Genomic DNA, 23,056 nt, shown 5'->3' with positions numbered 1-23,056 from the left:
AAACCTTGGCCAGCCATCAGACTGCAAGGTTTTGACGTCTGTGCAGGAGAAGGCAGAGGGTGCCAATGGATTGACAGACCTGAGAACAGTGACCAACAGGTACTCACAGGGAAGCATGGCAACGGGGAGAGGCTCTGCCTCGCCAAGGGTGAGGGAATGCCAGGAGTCTGCAGTAAGCTTGAAGAAGCTGGATAGCCTAGCTCCTGTGAACTCTAGGAATTAGGAACAAAAGAAATAGAAAGGCCACATAGAAGTGGGGGAGGGGAGGGGTGCCTGGGTGGCTCTGTGGCTTAAGCATCTGCCTTTGGCTCAGATCTTGAACCCAGGGTCTTGGGATCTAGACCCGTATCAGACAGGGAGCCTGCTTCTTCTTCTCCCCCTGCTTGAGCTCTCTCTCTCTGTTAAATAAATTTTCTTTTAAAGTGGGGGAGGGGAGCAGAGCCAGGAAACCCCAGAGAGGAAGTTGCCTACGTATTTGAATCCTATCCAAAAACACCAGAAGAGGGAACTCTGTGAGGACAGCCAAGCCACTCTAGAGTACACCTCGTTCCAAAGGCTCAGAGAAACTAACGTTCACACAATAACAGACAATAGCAAAGCACCGAGGTAAGATTCAATACACTATTTGAGGACATCAAACATATAAAAATTTTATGGGGTGCCTGGGTGGCTCAGTGGGTTAAAGCCTCTGCCTTCGGCTCAGGTCATGATCCCAGGGTCTTGGGATTGAGTCCCACATCTGGGCTCTCTGCTCAGCGGGGAGCCTGCTTCCTCCTCTCTCTCTCTCTGCCTGCCTCTCTGCCTACTTGTGACCTCTCTCTCTGTATCAAATAAATAAAATCTTTAAAAAAAAATTAAAAATTTAAGAAGACCAACAGCCAGACCATATGGACCCCCATATGGAATGAGAGCATTTAACCCCACGATGGTCTTACCGAAGGGATTGAGTCTTCTTAAGCCCCTGAATCCAGGAAGACAACTTTGTGGGAAATACAGAGGCCAGAGGAACATGAACCACTCAAAATCCAGACTATGAGAAGCAGGACAAATGATGTGAATTCTCCAACAGATGAACCTGAGGGGAAGAACTGAAAGGAACCACGTGGACCAGAAATAAACTTAGAAGACTAATCAGATTTTTCAAAAAGCCAACACTAAATTCTTATATCTATGGATGCTATTTGGCTTAAAAGCTGTAAAAAGGAGGAAGTGATCAGTATAGAATCAGGAGAGTATTTGCTTTAGGAGAAGGGTAGACTTGAGATGGGATAGCACTCATTTGAGGGCTACAGAATGGCGATACCATATATGTAGTATACCATATATATAGAATACCATATATGGTACATATATATGCAATACCATATATGTAGAATACCATAATTCTACCATATATGTAGATAAAATTAACCATTTTAGCCATTTTTAAGCACATAATTCAGTAGCATTAAACGCATTCACAACATTGTACAGACATCACCACTATCCATCTCTGGAATTTTTGTATCATCCCAAACAGAAACCCTGTTATCTACCATTTCTTTTTATTTTTTTAAGATTTATTTATTTGTCAGAGAGAGAGAAGGAGAGAGAGAGAATGAGCACAAGTAGGCAGAGTGGCAGGAAGAGGCATAGAGAGAAGCAGACTCCCCACTAAGCAAGGAGCCTGATGCAGGACTCCATCCCAGGACCCTGGGATCATGACCTGAGGCGAAGGCAGTGGCTTAACCGACTGAGCCACCCAGGTGTCCAAACTACCATTTCTTTTTAAGAATGTAAAAATTTCTAAAAAGACACTTTCTTGCATCCATGGTTTGGTTACCCGGGGTAGGGTTCATATGGAAAGGTAAGATAAAGGCTTGATGGGGATGGGGCATGAGGGGAAGCTTCTGGGATGGCCCCAGCCTGTTCTGTTTCTTGTCCTGGGAAGTGATGACAAGCATGTTTGCAGGGCGCTGAGATCACTATGTAAGTCAAGGGAGAAAGAGAGGGAGATAGGAGAGCCAGGCAAAAGAAGGTAGGAAATCTTCTGCTACCACAAAAAAGCACATATGATATGATAACCTTTATGCATTTCCTCGAATTACGTGTGGTTCTCTATACCTAGAAAAAATAAAAAGGAAGAGTGTCCCTCTATTAGGTGGATTTGGGCATAGGCCTACTTATGGGCAGATGGGTGTATAAAATAACTTCTTAGAAGTCCTTCTGGGAGCAAGACAGGCCTCCGGGGTGCTGGTCATGATCTGATTATAGATCTGGATATGGCTGCACGTATGTGACCATGTGAAAAACTATTGGGCAGTACGCTCACAATATGTGCATTTTTCGGTATGTATGTTTTCATAAAGACTTTTCTAAAAAAACAAAAAAACCCCAAAAACAAAAAAAACCTTTTCTTATAGTCCTAAGATCCTACTTTAAGGAAATACCCAATCCTCCTTTAGGTTGTTAGAAGAATGCACTCCGACATGTAGAACTGGAATTGTAGTCCTAGCTACTCATTAATTCCCCACAAAAATGAACTTAGACCTGACTCACCCCCCCCCCCGCTTGTTCTTGACTGAAGGAGGGAGCCTATACCTCTGGTCACTGGGCCTAGGAATGGCTTAGCGGCACCCACATCTCAGTCCACCCCCACAGGACCCAAGCATAGCTGGGGCAGCTGATGGCTGAGTCTGACACCAGTGAATAGGTCCAAGATGGAAGTTGAAAAATATCTCACCACTGGCAGACTCAGAAGAAATGGAGGAAGGATGAGGAGGGGAGAACAAAAAGAATCTAAATAAAAGTGTTTCTACCTCATGCCCACTGTAATACCGATCTTAGAGCTATAGGCTACAATATTGCTACAAAGCATAGATTACCCTGTGTTTTATGCCTGAGGGACATGAAAACTAGCCCTTGAATGGGATTTCCCCTTAAATTCTCCGGTCCTATTAGCTCTGAGATTCTAGATTCTCTTGAAGAAATAATTACCTAATGGGATTTGCTGTAACTACCATCCTTGATTCCTAAAGACTAGGAAGGGTGCCTGGAAGGAAGTGGTAATTCTTGTTCCCTGAGAACATTGATGAGTACAGTCATTTGAGCTCGTTGGCCAGAAAATACTTTGGAAATACCTGTCCCTGAAAATTCATTCCTTAAACAAATGACTTGTAAGAAGATGATGTCCCTTTACTGTGAAAAACTGACTGCTGTTTTTCCACAACTATGAAGTATTATTCTACCACAAAGTTCTAGACTCAATGCTCTGGGAAATCATTCTACTGAAGGAGAGGACGGTACTGGCAATTTATTATTTTTTTTTAAAGATTTTTTATTTTATTTATTTGACAGAGAGAAATCACAAGTAGGCAGAGAGGCAGGCAGAGAGAGAGGAGGAAGCAGGCTCCCCGAGGAGCAGAGAGCCCAATGCAGGGACTCGATCCTAGGACCCTGGGATCATGACCTGATAGGACCCTGGGATCATGACCTGAGCCAAGCCGAAGGCAGAGGCTTTAACCCACTGAGCCACCCAGGCGCCCTGGTACTGGCAATTTAAAGGGAGAAAGACATAAAAATATATAGGACTCGAGGTACCTCAGAGCTTGTCACTTTACAAATAAGCTTCCCAGAAGTTCCTTTTGGATGACTTGCGCTTTTCTGTATGTATATTAGTCAATAAACCAAAAACAGTGGGTGATCCCAGATGCAAATTCACTCACAAAAGCAGGGAGGGAGCTAGCATTTGATGAATGTGTAGAGTAAGTCAAGCAGTGTGGTAGTCACTGGGTTTTTTTTTCTTTTATTTTGGTAAAATATACATAACAGAAAATTTGCCACCCGCCACCATCCATCTCCAGAACTTTGAGTCATCCCAAATTGAAATTCTATACCCACTACACAAGAATGAGGCAGAAGGGCACCTTTACTGTGCACCTCAGAGACCCTAGCAGGGTCACGTTGGTAAGTGTTAGCAATTCTAGGTCACTGCGAAAAGACAGTTATTAAAGGTAGTCTACAAGTTATAAAACTTACTTTGGGGGTGTGCCCAGGTGGCTCAGTGGGTTAAAGCCTCTCTTTCCCCCACCCCTGCCTGCCTCTCTGCCTACTTGTGATTTCTCTCTATGTCAAATAAATAAATAAAATCTTAAAAAAAAAAAACTTGCTTTGGGTATTATCTTCAGAAACTTTTGTTATCCTTTAAGGAAATGACTTGATGTTTTGATTGACTTATCTGAGTTAGATGCCACCTGCAGCGTTCCCATCTTCCCCTGGGCGAGGTTTATGGCTCTATTGCAATTTGCATATTTAATCACACACCTGGACCACTTTCCTTCTGGGGGAAGGACTCTGCCCCTTTCATGTTGTATGTCTAGCAGCTGCTAGTCTGCCTGGCTCATATTAATTGTTCCACACGCATGTGCTGAATGAATGAATACAAAAGTAAGACTACTCAATTCTTACCAAAAGCTCAGGCACAAATAAGCTTTTTTTCCCTTTTGGGAAAGAATTGCCTCTGGGAAAATAATGCATGGCCTTGTCATAGAAGTGAGAGACCTTGAAGGCAAGAAAGAGAGATGGTTAAGCTGCCTCGGTATGACAAAACGAGGGATTTGTCTTTTTTTTTTTTTTCTCCTGAAGGGGGTGGGGAGCAGATCCAGGAAGGGAGAAAAGAGAACAGCCAGTGAGGGGCACCTGGGTGGCTCAGTGGGTTAAAGCCTCTGCCTTTGGCTCAGGTCATGATTTCAGGGTCCTGGGATCAAGCCCCACATCAAGCCCCACATCAAGCCCCACAGTGAGCCCCACGTTGGGCTCTCTGCTCAGCAGGGAGCTTCCTCCCTTAAAAAAAAAAAAAAAAGAGAGAGCAGCCAGTGAGCAGGTGAGAGATGGGGGATCGTACAAAGTCGTGGCTGGTAGTTAAGGGTACTTTAAGAACAGGGACACTCAGACGTCACCCCGTGACGTAATACCCTCTTTTCCTTCCCATGTATTGTCTGTGACTAATATAAACACCAACAGAAATCTTGGAGAGGGTTTTGATTTCCTCAGAAGGTATGTACCAACCTCATCTGGATTTCATGGGGACAGGAGAGCCCAGCTGACATCTGTGTTGCAGAAGCATACTTGTGCTAGATCGCTTGAGGAGTGTCCTAGCCATTCCAGATCATAATAAAATAATTTTATCTTTGGATGGGTCCTGACCTTGGAAAACTGTAAGGCAGGATCTCTTCATTCTGCCGACCACTAGAATTATTTTTATTTTTTAAGATTTTATTTATTTATTTGACAGAGATCACAAGTAGGCAGAGAGGCAGGCAGAGAGAGAAGGGGAAACAGGCTCCCTGCTGAGCAGAGAGCCCGGATGCGGGGCTCAATCCCAGGACCCTGAGATCATGACCTGAGCTGAAGGCAGAGGCTTTAACCCACTGAGCCACCCAGGTGCCCCTAGAATTATTTTTATTGAGTTGAATTTGAAGATGAGGCCTACACTGAAGGAGATCACAGAAAATAAGGCACAGGGAGCCCATTGCTGGATTTACGGTAGGGCTACTTACTGATGAGGGCTTGTGTGTCTCATCAGACACTAAATCAAGTTTTCTCTAGGAAAAAAAAACACAGAAAATGATGGCAAATCTTAGAACTAATTCTATTCTTTCTTCTCTTCAGTTGTGAAAATCTCCTGACTAAATTGCGGTCCCACCTCTAATGACTGTGCAGGACCAGACACACCCAGGTTGATACCATCCTGACCCCTGGCTTCATATTCTTATTCTCATTTTCAGTTTTTACCTATGGCCTCATTGGTTTTTGAAGGCGCTACAGAGACCTCCATAAGTTGCTACCAATAATTTTTTAAGCAAGGCAAAGTGGAAAGAAAAGAAATTCACATACTCTCCAAATTATGTTCTGTCTAGTTCCCACCCCATCGTGCATCTGCACTTGAAAGAGTGGAAAGCTGAAGATAAGCTATCTTCCTCCCACAGCCTGATGGCGGGCTTGGCCCATCCCTCTCCATTCCTCCCTTGAAAGTACTGGCTGCCATTTCTAGCAAAGTTATTTATAGGTCAGTTTTTTGGATCAAAATCAAGCTCGCTCTCTCACTCTCTCTCACACACACACATACACCCTGTACCTATTAAGTGATCAGAAAACTCACTGCCTCCCAGCCACACAATCTAAAGACAGAACTCCCTTAGCTCTTCTCAGGGGTAACATGCAACTTATTTCTTTAGGGCATTTTCCTTATAAATTGTCTATATATGACAGAAATATTTCCCCCATTCTCTACTTGAGTCACTATAATACAATGTTAGGTATCTGTGAGAAAAAGAGCTCCAGAAACTAAACGTGAACTTGCACGTGAACCACCATTGGGGTAAGTTACAAGGCAAGCAATAATGGCACTAACATTCCCCTGGACCACACTTTCCCTCAGCGCCCCTGCCGTCCAGAGTTAGCCGCTGTTACCAGGCTGATGCGATCCTTCTAGATTGCTGTCTATGTTTGGCAAATATACACATGTATCCATAACAACATACTGCTTTTAGTATGTGTGTCTGTATTAAATGGATGGTATGCTGTATGTGTTACACTGTTCTACAACTTGCTTTTTTCACTTAAGGATATGTCTTAGAGCCCATTTCCTACTCTGAGGGAAGAGCTTTTGTCTATGTTAACTTATGTCAACAGACTGTTCTAGTCACTAGTGGCTGGTCTTCCATCTTTACTTTTCAGTCACCAGCACTGCCAAAGACCTAAGTCGAAGGCCATAAAGGCATTCAGAAAATCGGAATATACAAGGAAAACTATCTCACAGGCTGCTGGGCTGGGATACGGTGCTAAACTTACCATTTGCCTCAATCGCAAGTTCATTCCTTTAATTTTTGACTTGCTGTCCACCACCCACGGTTCCAGGCACTGGGGATTCAGCTGTGATTCATCTCTACTTCTCTGGTGCTTACCGGAGATATAATAATAAGGAAAAGAAATAGTATTTTGGGACGCCTGGGTGGTGCAGTCGGTTAAGCGTCTGACCCTTGTTTCAGCTCGGGTCTGATCTCCAGGTTGTGAGATCAAGCTCCGCCTCAGGCTCTGAGCTCAGTGAGGAGTCAGCTTTGTGTTCTTTCTCCCTCTGCCCTGCCCCCGCCACTCTCTCTCGAATAAATACATCTTTTATTTTTTTTAAATGTATTTTTTTGTCAGAGAGAGAGAGAGAGCACAAGCTGGTGGAGAAGCTGGCAGAGGGAAGCAGGCTCTCTGCTGGGCAAGGAGCCTGATGTGGGACTCGATCCCAGGACCCCAGGATTATGACCTGAGCTGAAGGCAGCTGCTTATGACTGTGCCACCCAGGCGTTTCAATGAATAAATTTTAAAAAAAGAAAAGAAAAAGAAGAAGTAATATGTTGGTTGCCAATAAGTGCCACAGAGAAAAATTTAGGGAGAAAAGGACAGGGATTTCCAAGAGGAGACTAGTGACTGCGGTTTTAAACATGGTGGCTGTGGAGAAGGTAATCATCTGAGCCAAATTATACCTTTAATTTGTTCGGACAGGAGCTTCTTTTTCAGAGAGAGAGAAAAGGCTCAAATGAGGGATTTTTAGCAGAACTTTTCCCATCATTTAGCCCCCCACCTTGCCGGCTCACCTTCGAAAACTTGACTGTTGAGCAATGTCCTTGAAAGAGGGGTCAGGAAGATCTCACTTCTGCCAGTCTGCAGACAGCACATCAGAAAACAACTTGGCTGTTTTCTCTTTCTGGCTTCCTTTAACAGGCACCTGCGCTTCTAAAAGGTATCAAATTGCAGGGCACCTGGCTGGCGCAGTCCTTGGAGTCTGCGACCGACTCTTGATCTCGGGGTCATGAGTTTGGGCCCCAGTTGAATGGAGAGATTACTTAAAATAAATAGCAGCATCCAATGGCTTCTCTTGCCTTCTATTTTGAAAAATCCTCTTCTTGTTAATCCCTTAAAACAGAGATTCTCGGGGTGCTTCGTGGCTCAGTCAGTTGAGCATCCCACTCTTGGTTTCGGTTCAGGTCATGGTCTCAGGGTGGTGGGATTGAGCCCCACAGTGGGCTCTGCGCTCAGCAGGGAGTCTGCTTGAGATTCTCTCCCTCTACCCCCCACCCCCACCCCACATGCACACACTCTCTCTCTCAAATAAATAAATAAATAAATGTTTTTAAAAAGAAAAAAAAAAAGCCAGATTCTCAATCTTGGTTGCATATTGGCATGGCCTGGAAAGTTTTAACAATTTCTGCTGCCTGTGTCCCACCCAAGGGGTCCTAGTTTCTTTGATCAGGAGTATGCCGGAGCATTAGGATTTTTTAAAAGTTTTCCAAGTGATTCTAATGCACTGCCAGGGATAAGAACCACTGTCTTACAGGCCACTGGCCCTAGTGATAACATGTTCAACGAATGACCACAGGTTTCCAACTAAAGGCTAGTTCAGCCAGGAACTAAGACTGGGGGGATCCTGTAACTAGCCAGATGTTGCTACTGCTAATTTCTCCTTACTTCCTTACACATAACTTCACACTTTGCCAAGCGTTTTGAATATACTATCTTTTTGGAAATATGTGTTGTCATCCTTAGCTCCTAAGGTCTTTATAATTTCTTGAGTGATAGGAGAATCTGGCACAGAGCTCCAAAATCCCTTAAAATTGCCTGGGTTGGGGCGCCTGGGTGGGTCAGTGGGTGAAGCAACCAACTCTTGGTTTCAGCTTAGGTCATGATCTTGAGGTCCTGGGTTTGAGCTACAAGTTAGACTCCCAGCTCCATGCACAGTCTGTTTCAGATTCTCTCTCCCTCCCCCTTCCCCTCTCCCTGGCTCATTCACCCCCACACTCTCTCTCTAAAATAAATAAGTAAAAATAAAATCTTAAAAAAAAAATGAGGGGTGTCTGGATGGCTCAGTCGGTTAAGTGTCTGCCTTTGGCTCAGGTCTTGATCCCAGGGTCCTGGAATTGAGTCCTACATCGGGCTCCCTGCTCAGTGGGGAGCCTGCTTCTCCCCCTGCCTGCCACTCCCCCTGCTTGTGCATGTGCTCTCTCTCTTTGACAAATAAATAAATAAAATCTTTAAAAAAAAGAAAAAAATAATTTCCTGGGTGATTAGGAATGCCTTCGGAGCTAATGAGGCAACTCTTGGTGGGCTCCTGGAGAGCTTCAGCATGGAAGCTGGTCATCAGAAAGACCAAGTTATGGTTAACCACGGAATTTTCAGCCCCACACCTCATCCTCCAGGGAAGAAACGTGGGAGAGACTGAGTTAATAATTGATCATGCCTACATGATGAAGCCTCCATAAAAATCCCAGAAGTACAAGGGTTTGAGAGCTTCTGAGTAAGTGAAGGCATTTATGATGTGCTGGGAGGGTGACATAACCCCAAATCCATAGGGCCAGAATGGTCCGCATGTGGGGCCCTTCCAGATCTTAACCCTATGGATCTCTTCATCTGGCTGTTCATTTGAATCCTTTAAGATATCCTTCAAAATAAATCAGTAATAGTAAGTGAACTGTTTTCCTGGGTTCTGTGAGCTGGTCCAGCAAATGTTTAAACCTGAGGAGGGGGAGCTGTGAGAACTTCCAATTTATAGCCACGTCAGACAGAAGTGGGGGGGTAACCTGCGGACCTACTACTTGTGATTGGTGTCTAAAGGGTTGGGGCATAGTGTTGTGGGACAGAGCCCTCAGCCTGCGGGCTCTGAGCAATTAGTGTCAGAATTGAACTGAATTGTAGGCCCTGTGGCTGGTGTTGGAGAATTGCCTTGCTGTGTGGGGAATCTGGTGGCGGAAGTATTGTGTGTGAGAGTCTGTTTTCCCCTAGGCACTGTCACAGTACTGTGAAGAGCAGGGTTATTTGGAAGTATATTTCCCTATCAACATAGAAATATTTGTTTCAAATCTAATTCTCATCATACTGGGACAGTTTTTGAAAATGGCAGCAAGCTCTGCACCTACACTAAAGGATCTACAAGGGGCGCCAGGAAAGTTCAGTTGGTTAAGCATCTGTCTTCAGATCGGGTCATGATCTCAGGGTCCTGGGATGGAGCCACGCAGCTGGCTCCCTGCTCAGCGGGGGGTCTGCTTCTCTCTCTCTCTCTCTTTCTCTCTGCTCTCTCCCTCTCTTAGATAAATAAATAAAATCTTTGAAAAATAAAAAAAAAAATAAAAGGACAAAAGTGGGTCAAAAATTATTTTTTACGTTCATATACATATTTATATTCCTATAGATATAGTTATATTATATATGATGTGTGTAGGGATATATGTGATCTATTTGTATTTTATTTTTAGAATTATATTCCATATATGTATTATTTCAGATATTTTAAATATATATTTTATATTTGTATTTACCTCATATATACTCCTATACCCCTTTCTGTAATTTTATTTTATTTTTTAAAAGATTAATTGATTTTAGAGAGAGAGAGCAAGAGAGCAGGAGCAGGAGGAGGGGCAGAGAAAGAGGGAGAGAAGAGAGAATCTCAGGCGGGCACCCTCCCTCCACCACCCCCTGTCCCACCCCCACGGAGCTCAGAGTCCAGCTTGGGTTTGATGCCAGGACTATGAGATCATAACCTGAGCCAAAATCCCCAGTGGGTTGTTCAAATCACTGAACCACTCAGGCGCCCCTCCATTTCTATAATTTTGGTTCTTGCACTCCTGAACAAATGTTTACATAACTGATGTTTTAAATAGAATGAAAACTTTGCTCTAAAAGCAGTAATAAGTTACTGTGAACTAGTGTGCCCTATGAGATCTGAGAAGAAATTCCTTCCTTTTCCATAGTTAACATTCCAGTGACCCTTGCTAAGGGTAGCACAATAACTGTTGCCATACCAACAGCTTAATGAAGAAGTCTGCCATTGTTTAATTCCCTGTTTGTTCTCAACTATGTGATAAATTTCAAAGATGAATTAGAGCAATTAAATTCAGCCTCCAAAGAGTACCACTGGTTATAAAACTAAAACTAAAAATCTTTCTAATTCCTACCTCCACTTTAACCCCAATCACTATGCCCACTGTAATCACTGTGAATAATTTATGAAACTTTGGAAAAATTTTTATACAGACACAAACAGATGTATATTCTTTTCCTAAAAGGAATACTGATTCTATCCACATGACTCTGTTTGCTCCATTCTCATAACAAAATTCAATTATCTTTAGGCTTTATATTTCAAATTCTAAATTTTCTTAGATATTCTGAAATTGCATTCAGTTCCTACTATAAGCTAATTTCCATGACTGTTATGGGGAATGGCAGGCAGCCGGGCAAGATGCACCAGCAAAGGTGAAGTCACATAGAAAAGAAGAATAAACCGCCAATAAGTCAGCGATCTGGAAGGGAGAAAAAATATGTATGGAGGGGCACCTGGGTGGCTCAGGTCATGATCTCAGGGTCCTGGGATCGAGCCCCGCATTGGGCTCTCTGCTCAGCAGTGAGCCTGCTTCCTCCACTCTCTGCCTCTCTCTCTGCCTGTCTCTCTGCCTACTTGTGATCTCTATCTGTCAAATAAATAAACAGAATCTTTAAAAAAATAAAAAAAGAGTATATTTCCCAGCCACTCTGTGAGCTAAAGGCACTGTGATTAGGTTCTGCCGATAAAAGAAGTGACAGGCATGACTGCTTGTGCCTGCCCTCTGATTTCTGCTTATCCCTTCCTTACTGGGATGTGGACATGGATGGTCTGGTTACTGGAGTGGGTGTTAGTGGGGAGGGTGGATGGAGCTCTGGATGTCCACAAACAGACCTCAATGTGATCAGTTATATTTTTTCATTCATTGAAAAACAAACAAACCAACCTTGAAGTAAATATAAAAAATGTTAGCAGTTATTTATTGTGATTGGTGGGTACCTAAATATTTTAAAAATGTTTATTTTGCAATGTTTTTTCCAATGTTTTTGATCTATGATTTAAAAATAAATTCCAACATTCATCAGTTGGAATATTTATAATATATATATTTTTAAAGTAGGTTCCATGCCAAATGGGGGTCTTGCACTTATGACCCTGAGATCAAGAGTTTCATGTTCTGACTGAGCCAGCCAGACATCCTGGAATATTTATAAGAATTTTTATTTTTTATTATTTATTTATTTATTTGTCAGATTGAGAGAGAGAGAGAGAGAGAGCGCACAAGCAGGGGGAATAGCAGGCAGAGGGAGAAGCAGGCTCCCTGCTGAGCAAGGAGCCCAATGTGGGACTCAATCCCAGGACGCCAGGATCATGACCTGAGCCGAAGACAGACACTTAACTGACTGAGCCACCCAGGCGTTCCTATTTACGATAATTTTTTAAATTTATAATAATTTTAAATGACATTCATCTAAATGTCATTTAATGATATGGGAAAATATTCATGATAAAGGAAAAAAATACTTGAACAATTTTCCAGTACTAAGAACTGGAGAGATGGAGTTGCCCACCAAGTCTAAGAATGATTAAAAGTAGTTCCAATCAAGAAATCTTCAAATTGGCTTATTTATAGATCTTTCAGAGCAGGCTTAAAATAAAACAGTAACTTATGCTTAAAAGTCATCTGATGGAGAAATCACTTAAACATTAGGATTCATTCCACCCCATTTTTTGCTTTTTAACATAGGCAATACATTTATTTATTTTTTTTTTAAGTAAGCTCTGTGTGGGGCTTGAACTCACAATCCCAGAGATCAAGAGCTGTATGCTCTACTGACTGAGCCAGACAGGCGCCCCTCCCTCTACCTTGCTTGTTAAAAAATTTACGAACATTGATGAGAACATGGACGTCAAGACTAGTTATCTGTGGTTTTCTCTATGGTTTATAAGAGCTCTATTATGTGTATTATGATTTTTTAAATCAGAAAAGAAGCCCTAGGTTTCAAAGTTAAAAGAAATACTCAAATATCTAAAAATACCTTAAATTCTAATGTTATTTTTACATTCATCAAGGACACTCCTGGAAGTTATATTAGTTATGTTGCTTGGTTGCACTTAAGAGAAAGGGAACTCTTGCTCTCAGCTAGACTAGATAGTGCCAGCCCCTGGCCTGGGACCCCCTAGCCAGGCCTTGGTATTCTGTTGCGCATAAGCAAACTCATAGAACATTAACATCAGATAAGGCTACTTTGTGACAAAAACATGAACCTTGTCCAAAAGGGCTACAGAGTCAAAAGTAGATACTGACCAAATCTTCAGGCACATTAAAAAAAAAAAAATTATCCATTGAGATCGACCAGTTCATGCTGCCAAGAAATATATTTAAAGAGAAAATTTGCCTAAGTCAATGACTTTCAAACCTTTTTTGAACTAGATCCACATGAAGAAACATATCTTATGTTGGGATCTGGTACATACATACATGTGTAAATCTAAAACATAAGTTTCATGAAACAATATTTACCTTTACTACATGTGATTCTATTTTTTTATTCTGTTTCATTTTTAATTGTCCGTCTCTATTCACTAAGTTGTTTTTCAGTTCTGTTTGAAAAGCACTCTTACCCAGGTCTTGAATATATGCTGAATCCTATTAACTGAGATGGGATTTGGCTTAATTTAATTAAGAGAAATGAGAACTTTTTTCATCCATTCATTTATCAACAATTACTGAGTCAGGCCCTGTTCTGACTCCTGAGGTACAGCAATTAACAAAGTCCCCCACTCATAGAGTTTACATTATAGGGCTCTGAAGCCATGAATATTCAAATTTAAATTAATTAAAATGAAATAGAAGTATATACTCAGTTCCATTGCCATACTAGCCACATTTCAGGTATGCCATAGCCACTTGTGACCTAGTGGCTATGGTATTAGAGCAGATATAGAACATTTCCATGATCAAAGTAAGCTCTTTTGAACAGCTCTGCTCTAAAGGAAAGAATTTTCCCTGTAACTTGACTACAGTAATTGTTAGCAGAGTATGAAAAGTCTGGTTAAAAGGAGCAAGAGAATTCACTAACAGATCTCAGAATGAAGGGATTCAGACCACACACCAGGAATATCCAGCTGTACTGGTTCATTCCTAAATCACCTTCTGTCACCACTGTCACCATCATAAACCTCATTCTAACCTCCCGGCCCAATTCCCTCTTAAGTAAACTACATTTTCTGCAACCTGTCTACACTATATGTAAGCAACTAGGAATTCCTCATTCTGCATTAATGGTATTCTTGTTTTGCAAATCAGTCGCATATGAGTTTAGAAAATACTAACCAGTTTCTCTGAACCTGACCCCCAGTGAGTAAAAGAAAGAAATGTCTAAGCTGAGAACCAGACCCTTTGCACTATGAGTAGAGCAAGAACTACTAGCAGCCTGTATTCTTCCTAAAGAAAATCCTGGTTTTACTTAGGGTGGCAATGAACCAGTGTCCATGACCTGGAAGACTATTTTGCGGCCTTTACTGTAACTAGATGCATCCATGTAATTGTTGAGAGGTACAAGAGCACCTGGCTCTGGGGGTTCCAAACAGTCCAGGTTCTGCCATTCACCGCAGACAAAATCCAAAGGCAGAGAGACGTGTGGTGGTGAGACAAGGAGTTTCAGTGAGGCTGGTACCAGGAAGACAGAAGACTATGATCTCAGAGAAGGTCTCCAAGGTGCTGAACATACTTCCAGATATATATAAGCAAAATGTAGGGCAAAGGTGGGCAGTGAAGGTCAAATCTATTACTGTGTTGGAGTCAGTCAAGGGTGGTGTCTTGCTGGCTCATGGCAGTCCTTATTGCTTGAGGGGGTAGCTTTGATTGCTATCTGGGGATGCTTTGCCTTCAGGCTCTTCTGCCTGAGCCGAGACAAGCTGGGAAGGAGAACCCAACTAGAAAAGTCTGAGGTCAAAGGAAGTGGACCAAGTCCTCTTTTAGGACTTCTAGAATTGCTCCCTAGGAGGGAAACAGAGCTGGAACATTCCTCTTTTGTCCTTCCCTCTTCTTGCAGCCTGTGAGTTGGATGTGATGGTTAGAGTTCCAGCCTCTACTGCAGACCATGTAAGTGGTGAAGAAAGAAAAATCCTAGGTCCCTGATGCCCATGAAGCTACCACCAGTGTGGACTGCATATCCCTGAATTTCATTTATATGAGAGAACAGAAGAAACCGTATGTTTAAGCTATTGTAGTCAATCCCAAAGTGATAAAAGGCGGAATCTTCTGAGGTGCTTTTCTCATGTGAGGACTTGTGTGCAGAGGCCAGAAGACATCGTTTTTGAGACCTCTTTAATTCTAAGAGATACCAAGTAATACTCAGCTGTGAAATTTAGGACAATCTTAGATTTTGTTAGAAATCACAGAATAAAATCATTTAAAGAAATAAAATGTTATAAAAATTTCAGGGGTGCCTCGGTGAGTCAGTTAAGCATCCGACTTTTGATCTCAGTTGTCTTCATCTCAAGGTTATGAGTTCAAGTCCTGTGTTGGGTTCCACCCTGGGTGTTGAGCCTACTTAAAAAAAAAAATTCAAATGATGCCAAAGTGAAAGCTAATTAGCTAGGTAAAGCCCAAATCGTTCCAATTTCAGTGGCTTGCAATTAGGCAATAATTTTCCCTATTTGCGTTGCTGGTGTTCTAAGTAGGTGTTAAATACAGCACATACGTTTTAAAAAAATATTTATTTATTTGTGTATTTAATTAATTTTTTGAGTGAGTAAATGATAGTTTATTAAGTGAAGATACAGAAAAAGCTCTCAAGAGTGAGATGGGTCCCAAGAAGGTTGCCCTGGCACAATTTTATTTATTTATTTTAAATTTTCTTTAAGATTTTATTCATCTATTTGACTGAGAGAGAGAGAGACAAAGAGCAAAAGCAGGGGGAAACAGTAGGGGGGGAGGCGGAAGCAGAGTCCCTGCTGAGCAGGGAGCCCAGGATTTCAGCATCCTGGGATCATAACCTGTGCCAAAGGCAGACACTTAACCAACTGAGCCACCCAGGCACGTCCCCCCAACCCCCACACAAATTTTTTAGATGACAGGTGGAGCTTACAAAATATCCTTAAGCTCAAATCAGCTTTTCCTTAGTTTTTTTTTAGGATTTCTAGTTTCTGAATTACTGTGAGCTATCAAAGAAACCCAAGATAGGAATCTCATGGCGAGTTAAATTCTTTCAATCAACAATTAGTGTTGTGATTAAACAGAATGTCTTTAATACAACACATATCCACTAAATCCCTAAATATTTCCAAATAATATAATTAGAGGATCAATGAAATAGTTCAGGAATTTTTGTAAATTAATAAAATTTGGGGAAAAAAGTAGTAAGATTTGGAAAGAATTACGCATCCAAATTCAACCAATATTTATTAACAACCTACTGAGGACACCAAGCATTTTTTTCATTGTCTTATTTAATAACCCCCAATCCTTTTAACTCACAGAAGTTCCATGTTATGCTTAAGCTTAGGGAGGCTCTTTTTCCCAAGGCTGCAGGACCAGTAAACAGAGAAAGCCAAGATTTCAACCTAAGCTCCTTTGACTCTAACTTCAGTACTCGTTTTTTTCACTGTAGCTTTTATAAAACTTGAAAAAATGTTTTTTTTAAGGTTTTATTTATTTGACAGACAGAGATCTCAAGTAGGCAGAGAGGCAGACAGAGGGAGAGAAGAGGAAGCAGGCTCCCTGCTGAGCAGACCCCGATGCAGGGCTCTATCCCAGGACCCAGAGACCCTGAGACCCCGAGATCATGACCAGAGCGGAAGGCAGAGACTTAACCCACTGAGCCACCCAGGCACCCTTGAAAAAAAAAGTTTTCAGTTGAACATAAAACTGGAGAAGAGTAGAGGGAGCTGTTTAGGGATATGGTATCAGTAAATGGAAATCTTTCTAAAAAATTTGAAAATGTTAAAGCTAAGGAAAAGAATTGAGGATCTGCCTGGGATAACCTGTCCCACTCACATATTCCAGAAATAACCAAGAGGTTTGAGAGATCCTTCACAGACATTCTGTCAGAAGATGTCCATTTTTCTTCAAATTCCCTTCATGCCATTTTTTAGCTTCCTCCCAGTCACGGGGGGTCTTCTGGGGTGTACAGTGCAGCCCCGACCACATCTTTTTGGGAGGGTACTATTCCCTGGCTCTTTTCCATTTTGACTTCTCCATCATCTCAATGCAGTTTTGTGCTCTCCTCTTTCCTGAGTTGCTCTTACTGTGCAGAATGCTTCATTATTGGATTTAGGGTGAAAAAATGCTGGATGTATTATAATTGCCTGATTCTTTGATTTCCTAGAACAAAACTTTGTGAGGCTAGGACTGCTTTTAACTTGTTTACGATTGGGAGATCCGTGCAAAACCCGGTGCCAGGGACCCCGCAGAGCATAAAAATATTCGTAGAATGTAACAAGCTCTCCGGTTTCACACAAAAAGGGAAACTGTTTCCTTGAGTGTTTGTTTTGGACCTAGCAACTGGGTCTGAAGTCCACATAACATTTGAGCAGGTAGGAAGCTCCCTAATATTGTTTAACTCTCTAGCACTTAGGATATAATTTCAATGTCATCTTAAAATGACTATATATATACATATATATGTATATATGTATATATTTTTGGAGGGGGGTCAAACAGAGGCCATAATTCAAGTGCAAAACAGAAAAGGAAGTTCTTAGGCTGTTTGCCTGAGGAATCGCCAAGCTCTATACGGAACCCAACGAGGAGATGGGAAAGCTGTGCAAACTCTAGGGACACCTTACTTCCCCCCTACAGACATTGCGCCCCCCACGACTAGTCCCAGAGGGCGACGCGACCACCGTCCCGGGACTCGGCTCTGCTCTACGAAGGCGTCCGAAAACTACAGCTGCGGCAGCGCCTGGGCCAAACGCTGCCAAGTTCTCCGAGGCCTCCTGAGAACCCAGAGCGAGGCCAAAAGCCCAGTCCCCTACCCTCATCCTTGTGGACAGCCTCGACGTCTCCCCAAGCCCCGACCCTCCGTAAACGCGAAGTCCTCTACAGCAGTTGACATTCTTGTTCCCAGAAAGGGGTGGGAGCTGCGCTAGGCGAGGCGCACGGCGGAAGCTTGAAGAGATTTCATCTAAGCCCCACCCAGGCCCAGCACCTCCCAGGGCAGCCCGGCAGGGTGCGGAGGAGGCGGGGACCCTGCCCCGCTTCCCCCCCTCTCCGCACTAGGGACCAGCGAACCCCTTCCTTTCCGTCTCCCAGCTGCCACCCGACCGCGAGCACCGCGGAACGCAGCATTGTGCCCCCGGGCCAAGTCCCCGGATGCTCACCTCCCCTCACCGGCCCGCGCCGTGGCTCCACCCCTCCCGCGGCTCTGCGTGCCACGTCACCGCTTGCGGCGCTTCCGGAGGCGCAGCGGGCGATGACGTAGGGGGACGTGCCCTCTATATGAGGTTGGGGAGCGGCTGAGTCGGCCTTTTCCGCCCGCTCCCCCCTCCCCCCGAGTGCCGCTCCGGCTGCACCGCGCTCGCTCAGAGCTCCCGGCTCTTGCTAAGGTAGTGCCGCCGTCGTCTCTCTTCAGCCGTCGTCATGATCATCTACCGGGACCTCATCAGCCGTGAGTCGTGACTGCACTACCCCTACTGCCGCGCGCAGGGGACGCGGGTGGGGGCGGGGAAGAAGGACGCCGCCGCTGTCGTGGGCCTAGGGGACGCTGGCGGCCCTTCCGGGAGCGAGGAGGGGTCGGTGCCTGGGGCGCGCCTCAGGGTCTCGAGCGCCCGGGGAGGAGCGGGGGCCGCGTGCGCCTGGCCCGCGCGGGAAATGGCGGCGCCGGTTCCAGACCTCCGGGCGCACCGTGACGGGCGGGTCTGTGTCCCCGAGCAGATGATGAGATGTTCTCCGACATCTACAAGATCCGGGAGATCGCGGACGGACTGTGCCTGGAGGTGGAGGGGAAGGTGAGTCGGTCGGGCCGCGCGGCGCGGGGGAGGCAAGGCCGGGCAGGCTCGGGTTTCCGCCGCTCCCCCGCCCGAAGTTGTGCAATCCTCTCCGCTGCCTCCTGGCGGAGGAGACGCTCTTTCCGGGCTCGGGTTTTTCTAGAAAAGTGGAGGCGGAGCTGAGCCTGGAAATAGGTCCGCCGCCTTGGCGCCCATCCTCCTCCCGGGCCGCCCAGGACAGGTAGCTTTGGGTTAGGGAGCCCCAAGCCTCTCGGCGTTTGCTCTGCGCATACTTGTTCATCAACCCAAAAGTCCACACAGAACTTATGCTTGGGGTAAATGATCCCGTTTTCTTTTTGGTCAAAAAAGAATTCTTAATGAGTTACGAGGTACCAGGAATTTCAGGCGGTTTCAGTTTTTTTCTCCATGACAATGTTTTAGTGCTTTTTGGCAAAAGTCAGAAGTTTTTGGTGGGAGGATGATGGATATGTGAACTGCTGATAAAGATTTGGGGGATTCCTTAAGCTAAGGTCAAAACGTCTGAAACCGAACTTTTTTTTTTTCCTTAATGCAGATGGTCAGTAGGACAGAGGGTAACATTGATGACTCGCTCATTGGTGGAAATGCCTCCGCTGAAGGCCCCGAGGGCGAAGGTACCGAAAGCACAGTCATTACTGGTGTTGATATTGTCATGAACCATCACTTGCAGGAAACCAGCTTCACAAAAGAAGCCTACAAGAAGTACATCAAAGATTATATGAAATCGTAAGTGCTACTGGCGCGGCCCACCTACTGCCTGGAGTCCTACGGGATTCAGGGATAAGCTAACTTGGAGGAAACTTAGCAGGTGTAGTTGTGAAAAGCCTTAATCTTTTCTGTTGTGAGCTCACAAGGATAGTTGGTTTTCTATAAATAAACTAATGTGAACACACTGTGGCATGAAGTGTGGTTTTAGTATTTTAGTTGTGTACTTTGGGAATAACATGAAATCCAAAATTGTAAACAGTCTTGAAACTCGGATCCTGTGAGCTCTTAGTTTCTTGATTGTGGCATGTTAATCTGGCCCAGTGACTGCTAGTTGCCCTTTTCAGAGCTTGTTTGTTTTAGTTTGGATTTTTTTAACTGGGAAAAAAAAGTTCATTTTGCTGAGAACTGAGTACTTAACCTATTAATAAAATACTGTTTTAGCATCAAAGGCAAACTTGAAGAACAGAGGCCAGAAAGAGTAAAGCCTTTTATGACAGGGGCTGCAGAACAAATCAAGCACATCCTTGCTAATTTCAAAAACTACCAGGTAAATACCATAAATGTTTGTGTCAAAGAACTGTGCAATTTTAGCTGCCAGAGCAATAAATTACTTGACTTGGTGATGTAACCTGGCTGTCTTCTGGATCTTTTGAGCAGTTTAAATACTTCATAGATTCAATTCCAGTAGTCTAGGCTGTGGAAAGTAGCCTTCCCTGCCCCCAGGTGTGTTTCTAGATCTTGTATGCTTGATTCCAGAGTCTCATCCGTACTCCCTTCCCAGAGGACATTTTTCATTTCTCCCTGCCTAGGATTGCTTATTAACCACTTCTGGGGTCTTCCAGTCTTCTTTTTAGTTCCAACTCCAGTGTCTCATTGCCACTAAGAGTTCTTTCTACACTTCTCTATTGGGAAACTCAATGACTTTCCCTTAACCTCTATAGGAGTAAAGAAAAAACTCATTACAGCCTGGCTCTTTGCTTTTTCAGCTTTCACACGTCCTCTGGCCATATAACTTTATCCCTGTAATGTGCTGTCTCGTTGTATGTTTCCTATGCTTGATGATGTAAACAGGCTTTTACAGAGTTTGGAATGGTATATGTGTGGGGTTGTGTTTCCAGAAAGTCAAAGTGTTTTGAAATGCCCTGTACTTTGGTCAGTTGTTACAGTGTTATTTGGTGAACAGAAGTTTGATTAGGATTTTTTTTTTCCTCCTGGTGAAAATCTCTTAAATTGTGGTGTTTTGAATCCTCCTTTGATTGTTTTATTGTAGTTTGTTTTGATACGATTTGTATATAATGGTCTAATTCTGGGTGTTTGTTGTTTGCTTCCTAAGTTCTTTATTGGTGAAAACATGAATCCAGATGGCATGGTTGCTCTGCTGGACTACCGTGAGGATGGTGTGACCCCATATATGATTTTCTTTAAGGATGGTTTAGAGATGGAGAAATGTGTAAGTATAAGGATGTGGGTTGAAAGCGGTGATGTAAAAATGGAGACCTTTTTGGTGTGAGTCCTTGTTCCCTGCCCCTGGGATAGTTGGAATGGGTTTTCTAGCAGTCTTTGTAAAATGTAGGTCTAGCTCTTGTTCTTTCTGGGAGTCTAATAGGGTTGTGTTTCACATGTAAAAGGTTTTTACAACGCAGAAAGGGACTTAGAATTTTTATATACAGAAAGCTTTTCTTGTAGCTGGCTCAAATCTATAAGCTGGAGATCAGAAACAACACCCTGTTTGATCTTCCCCCATAGAAATGGCCCTTCTCTTCATATTCTGCCATACATGCATGAGTGGTATATGTGTGCATGAAATCTTTTTCACTTTGGTCATTGAAAGCCTTGATGTTACTAGCTTTTAGTAAATAAAGTTAGAGCTGGCTGCTTACCCAATATGCCCAATTCTTTAGTAAAATTAAATGAATGTCTACTATGCAAGGAATTACTGGAGGCAGTACAGGAATGAAAGCATTCATTATCCCAGCTTTCAGAGGGTTCCATATAAATTAGCAACAAGATCAACTTTAGGCTACACTAAGTAAGATTAGGGACAGCAATGGTCAGAAATGTCTTAGGATGGTTCGGATCATTTGTTACAGCGATTATTCCAGGAATATCTGTGGTTTTTCTTGGTAGAACAAAAAGTGAGTGGGACTTGCTTCAGAATGAGATTTCTAGAAAACCGTGCTACACCTGTTTTGGTAAGGGTGGTTGTGCATCCACTGATAGACCTTGAACAATTGGCTGTTGTTCTTTTGGTTTGCACTAGGATGCCAGAGAAAAAAATCCCTGCGCTTTCTGTCTGTCTTCTGTGGCAGCCCAGATTGAATAGGGGAATACATCTGCAGCATAGAAATGTTAAGTATATTCATACTGGATAAATGTGTTAATACAGCCTTTCTTGTTTTTATAGTAATGCATCTGGCCGTTACTTTGGATGTATCACCTGTTGTCGTAACTGGCTGCTGCTCTTCATCCACACAACACCAGGACTTAGACAAATGGGACTGATGTCATCTTGAGCTCTTCATTTATTTTGACCCTGATTTATTTGGAGCGGAGGCATTGTTTTTAAGAGAAAAACATGTCATGTAGGTTGTCTAAAAATAAAATGCATTTAAACTCATTTGAGAGAATGCCTCTTAGTTTAACATCCTATTTAAATCCATCCTATGTAGTGTCCTGGAGAAGCTAGAGCCTGGTTGTAGACTACTGCTAGAAAGCATAAGACTGCCTGCAGATAACTTCTACAGTGAAAACTACTTCTGGGACTGGAATATAAAAAACAAGAACCCAAAGTCTTAATTCTGAGTTCCAGTAAAGGGAAAGACTATGCTCATAGCTGGGCCAACATTCTGAAGTGGATTCCTTACACATTTCATCACCTACAAACGGAAGTAGTTAACTCTGGAGGAGATCACCAAAAGAATAAAAAGAGACTAATAACAGTTTGGAAGCAAAGTATTCTGTGATCTTATTTATCATAAGTCAAGTAGAGCCAAGTTCTAGAGAAACCTAGACGTCTCCTGGAGTGCTTATGTCAAACTCCCTGGAATGGGGTTGGCAAACTGGTTGGTCCTGCCACCTATTTTTGTGACTTTAGGTTGATACTTAGATTTTTAAATGGTTGGAAGAAAATAGGTGGTGGGATATGAAAAATACAAAACCTAAATTTGTGTCCAGGTTTATTGAATACTGCCATGCTCATGTGTTTTGTGTATTGACTGGCTCTTAACTGTTAAGAGCAGAGTGTGACAGAGATCCTAAGACTTAACAAATCCTAAAACAACCATGTGACCCCTCACAAGAAAGGTTTGCCAGCCCCTGCTTTAAAAGGTGAAGTTCTGGTTGGAATGTGAGCTAGCTGGTGGGCTGAGGAAAATGCCGCTGTTGCCTCCTATTGTATGGGAAAGGGTTGTGGGTGTCGGAGAATAAGGAAAATGCATCCATTTGACAGACCTGGAGCAGTTCCTGTCTGCTGCTAAGGTTTCCACTAGAGATGCAAGAAAAAAGTCCTTGCGCTTGCTTTCTGTCTCA

The 23,056-nt window shown here is 43.3% G+C and overlaps 1 protein-coding gene across 2 annotated transcripts; it reads left to right on the top strand.

Annotated features, from left to right (window-relative positions):
• The first annotated feature begins 18,112 nt into the window (after positions 1-18,112).
• Positions 18,113-22,710, top strand: TPT1 (tumor protein, translationally-controlled 1). Of its 2 annotated transcripts, XR_013966495.1 has the most exons (7): positions 18,252-18,462; positions 18,729-18,802; positions 19,356-19,546; positions 19,970-20,075; positions 20,862-20,978; positions 21,933-22,110; positions 22,198-22,710. XR_013966495.1 is itself a non-coding variant. In XM_080797909.1 (6 exons), exons 1-6 carry the CDS (start codon positions 18,435-18,437, stop codon positions 21,933-21,935), a joined length of 519 nt encoding a protein of 172 aa, XP_080654035.1. In that variant the 5' UTR covers positions 18,113-18,434; the 3' UTR covers positions 21,936-22,145. The 2 variants fall into 2 exon arrangements, 1 of the variants encoding a protein (XP_080654035.1); XM_080797909.1 differs by lacking the exon at positions 22,198-22,710 and having other exon boundaries at positions 18,113-18,462; positions 21,933-22,145.
• Positions 22,711-23,056: the final 346 nt, after the last annotated feature.

Source organism: Martes martes (assembly GCF_963455335.1).
Source record: "Martes martes genome assembly, chromosome: 3".
NCBI lineage: Eukaryota > Metazoa > Chordata > Mammalia > Carnivora > Mustelidae > Martes > Martes martes.
This window is presented reverse-complemented; position numbering and strand designations above follow the sequence as displayed.

Excerpts from the sequence above, each read along its gene's own strand:
- TPT1 (XM_080797909.1), top strand. The coding sequence starts at position 18,435 with ATGATCATCTACCGGGACCTCATCAGCC. Across the intron at positions 18,803-19,355 it reads GCCTGGAGGTGGAGGGGAAG|ATGGTCAGTAGGACAGAGGG; the intron begins GTGAGTCGGTCG and ends TCCTTAATGCAG. Across the intron at positions 20,076-20,861 it reads CTAATTTCAAAAACTACCAG|TTCTTTATTGGTGAAAACAT; the intron begins GTAAATACCATA and ends TTGCTTCCTAAG.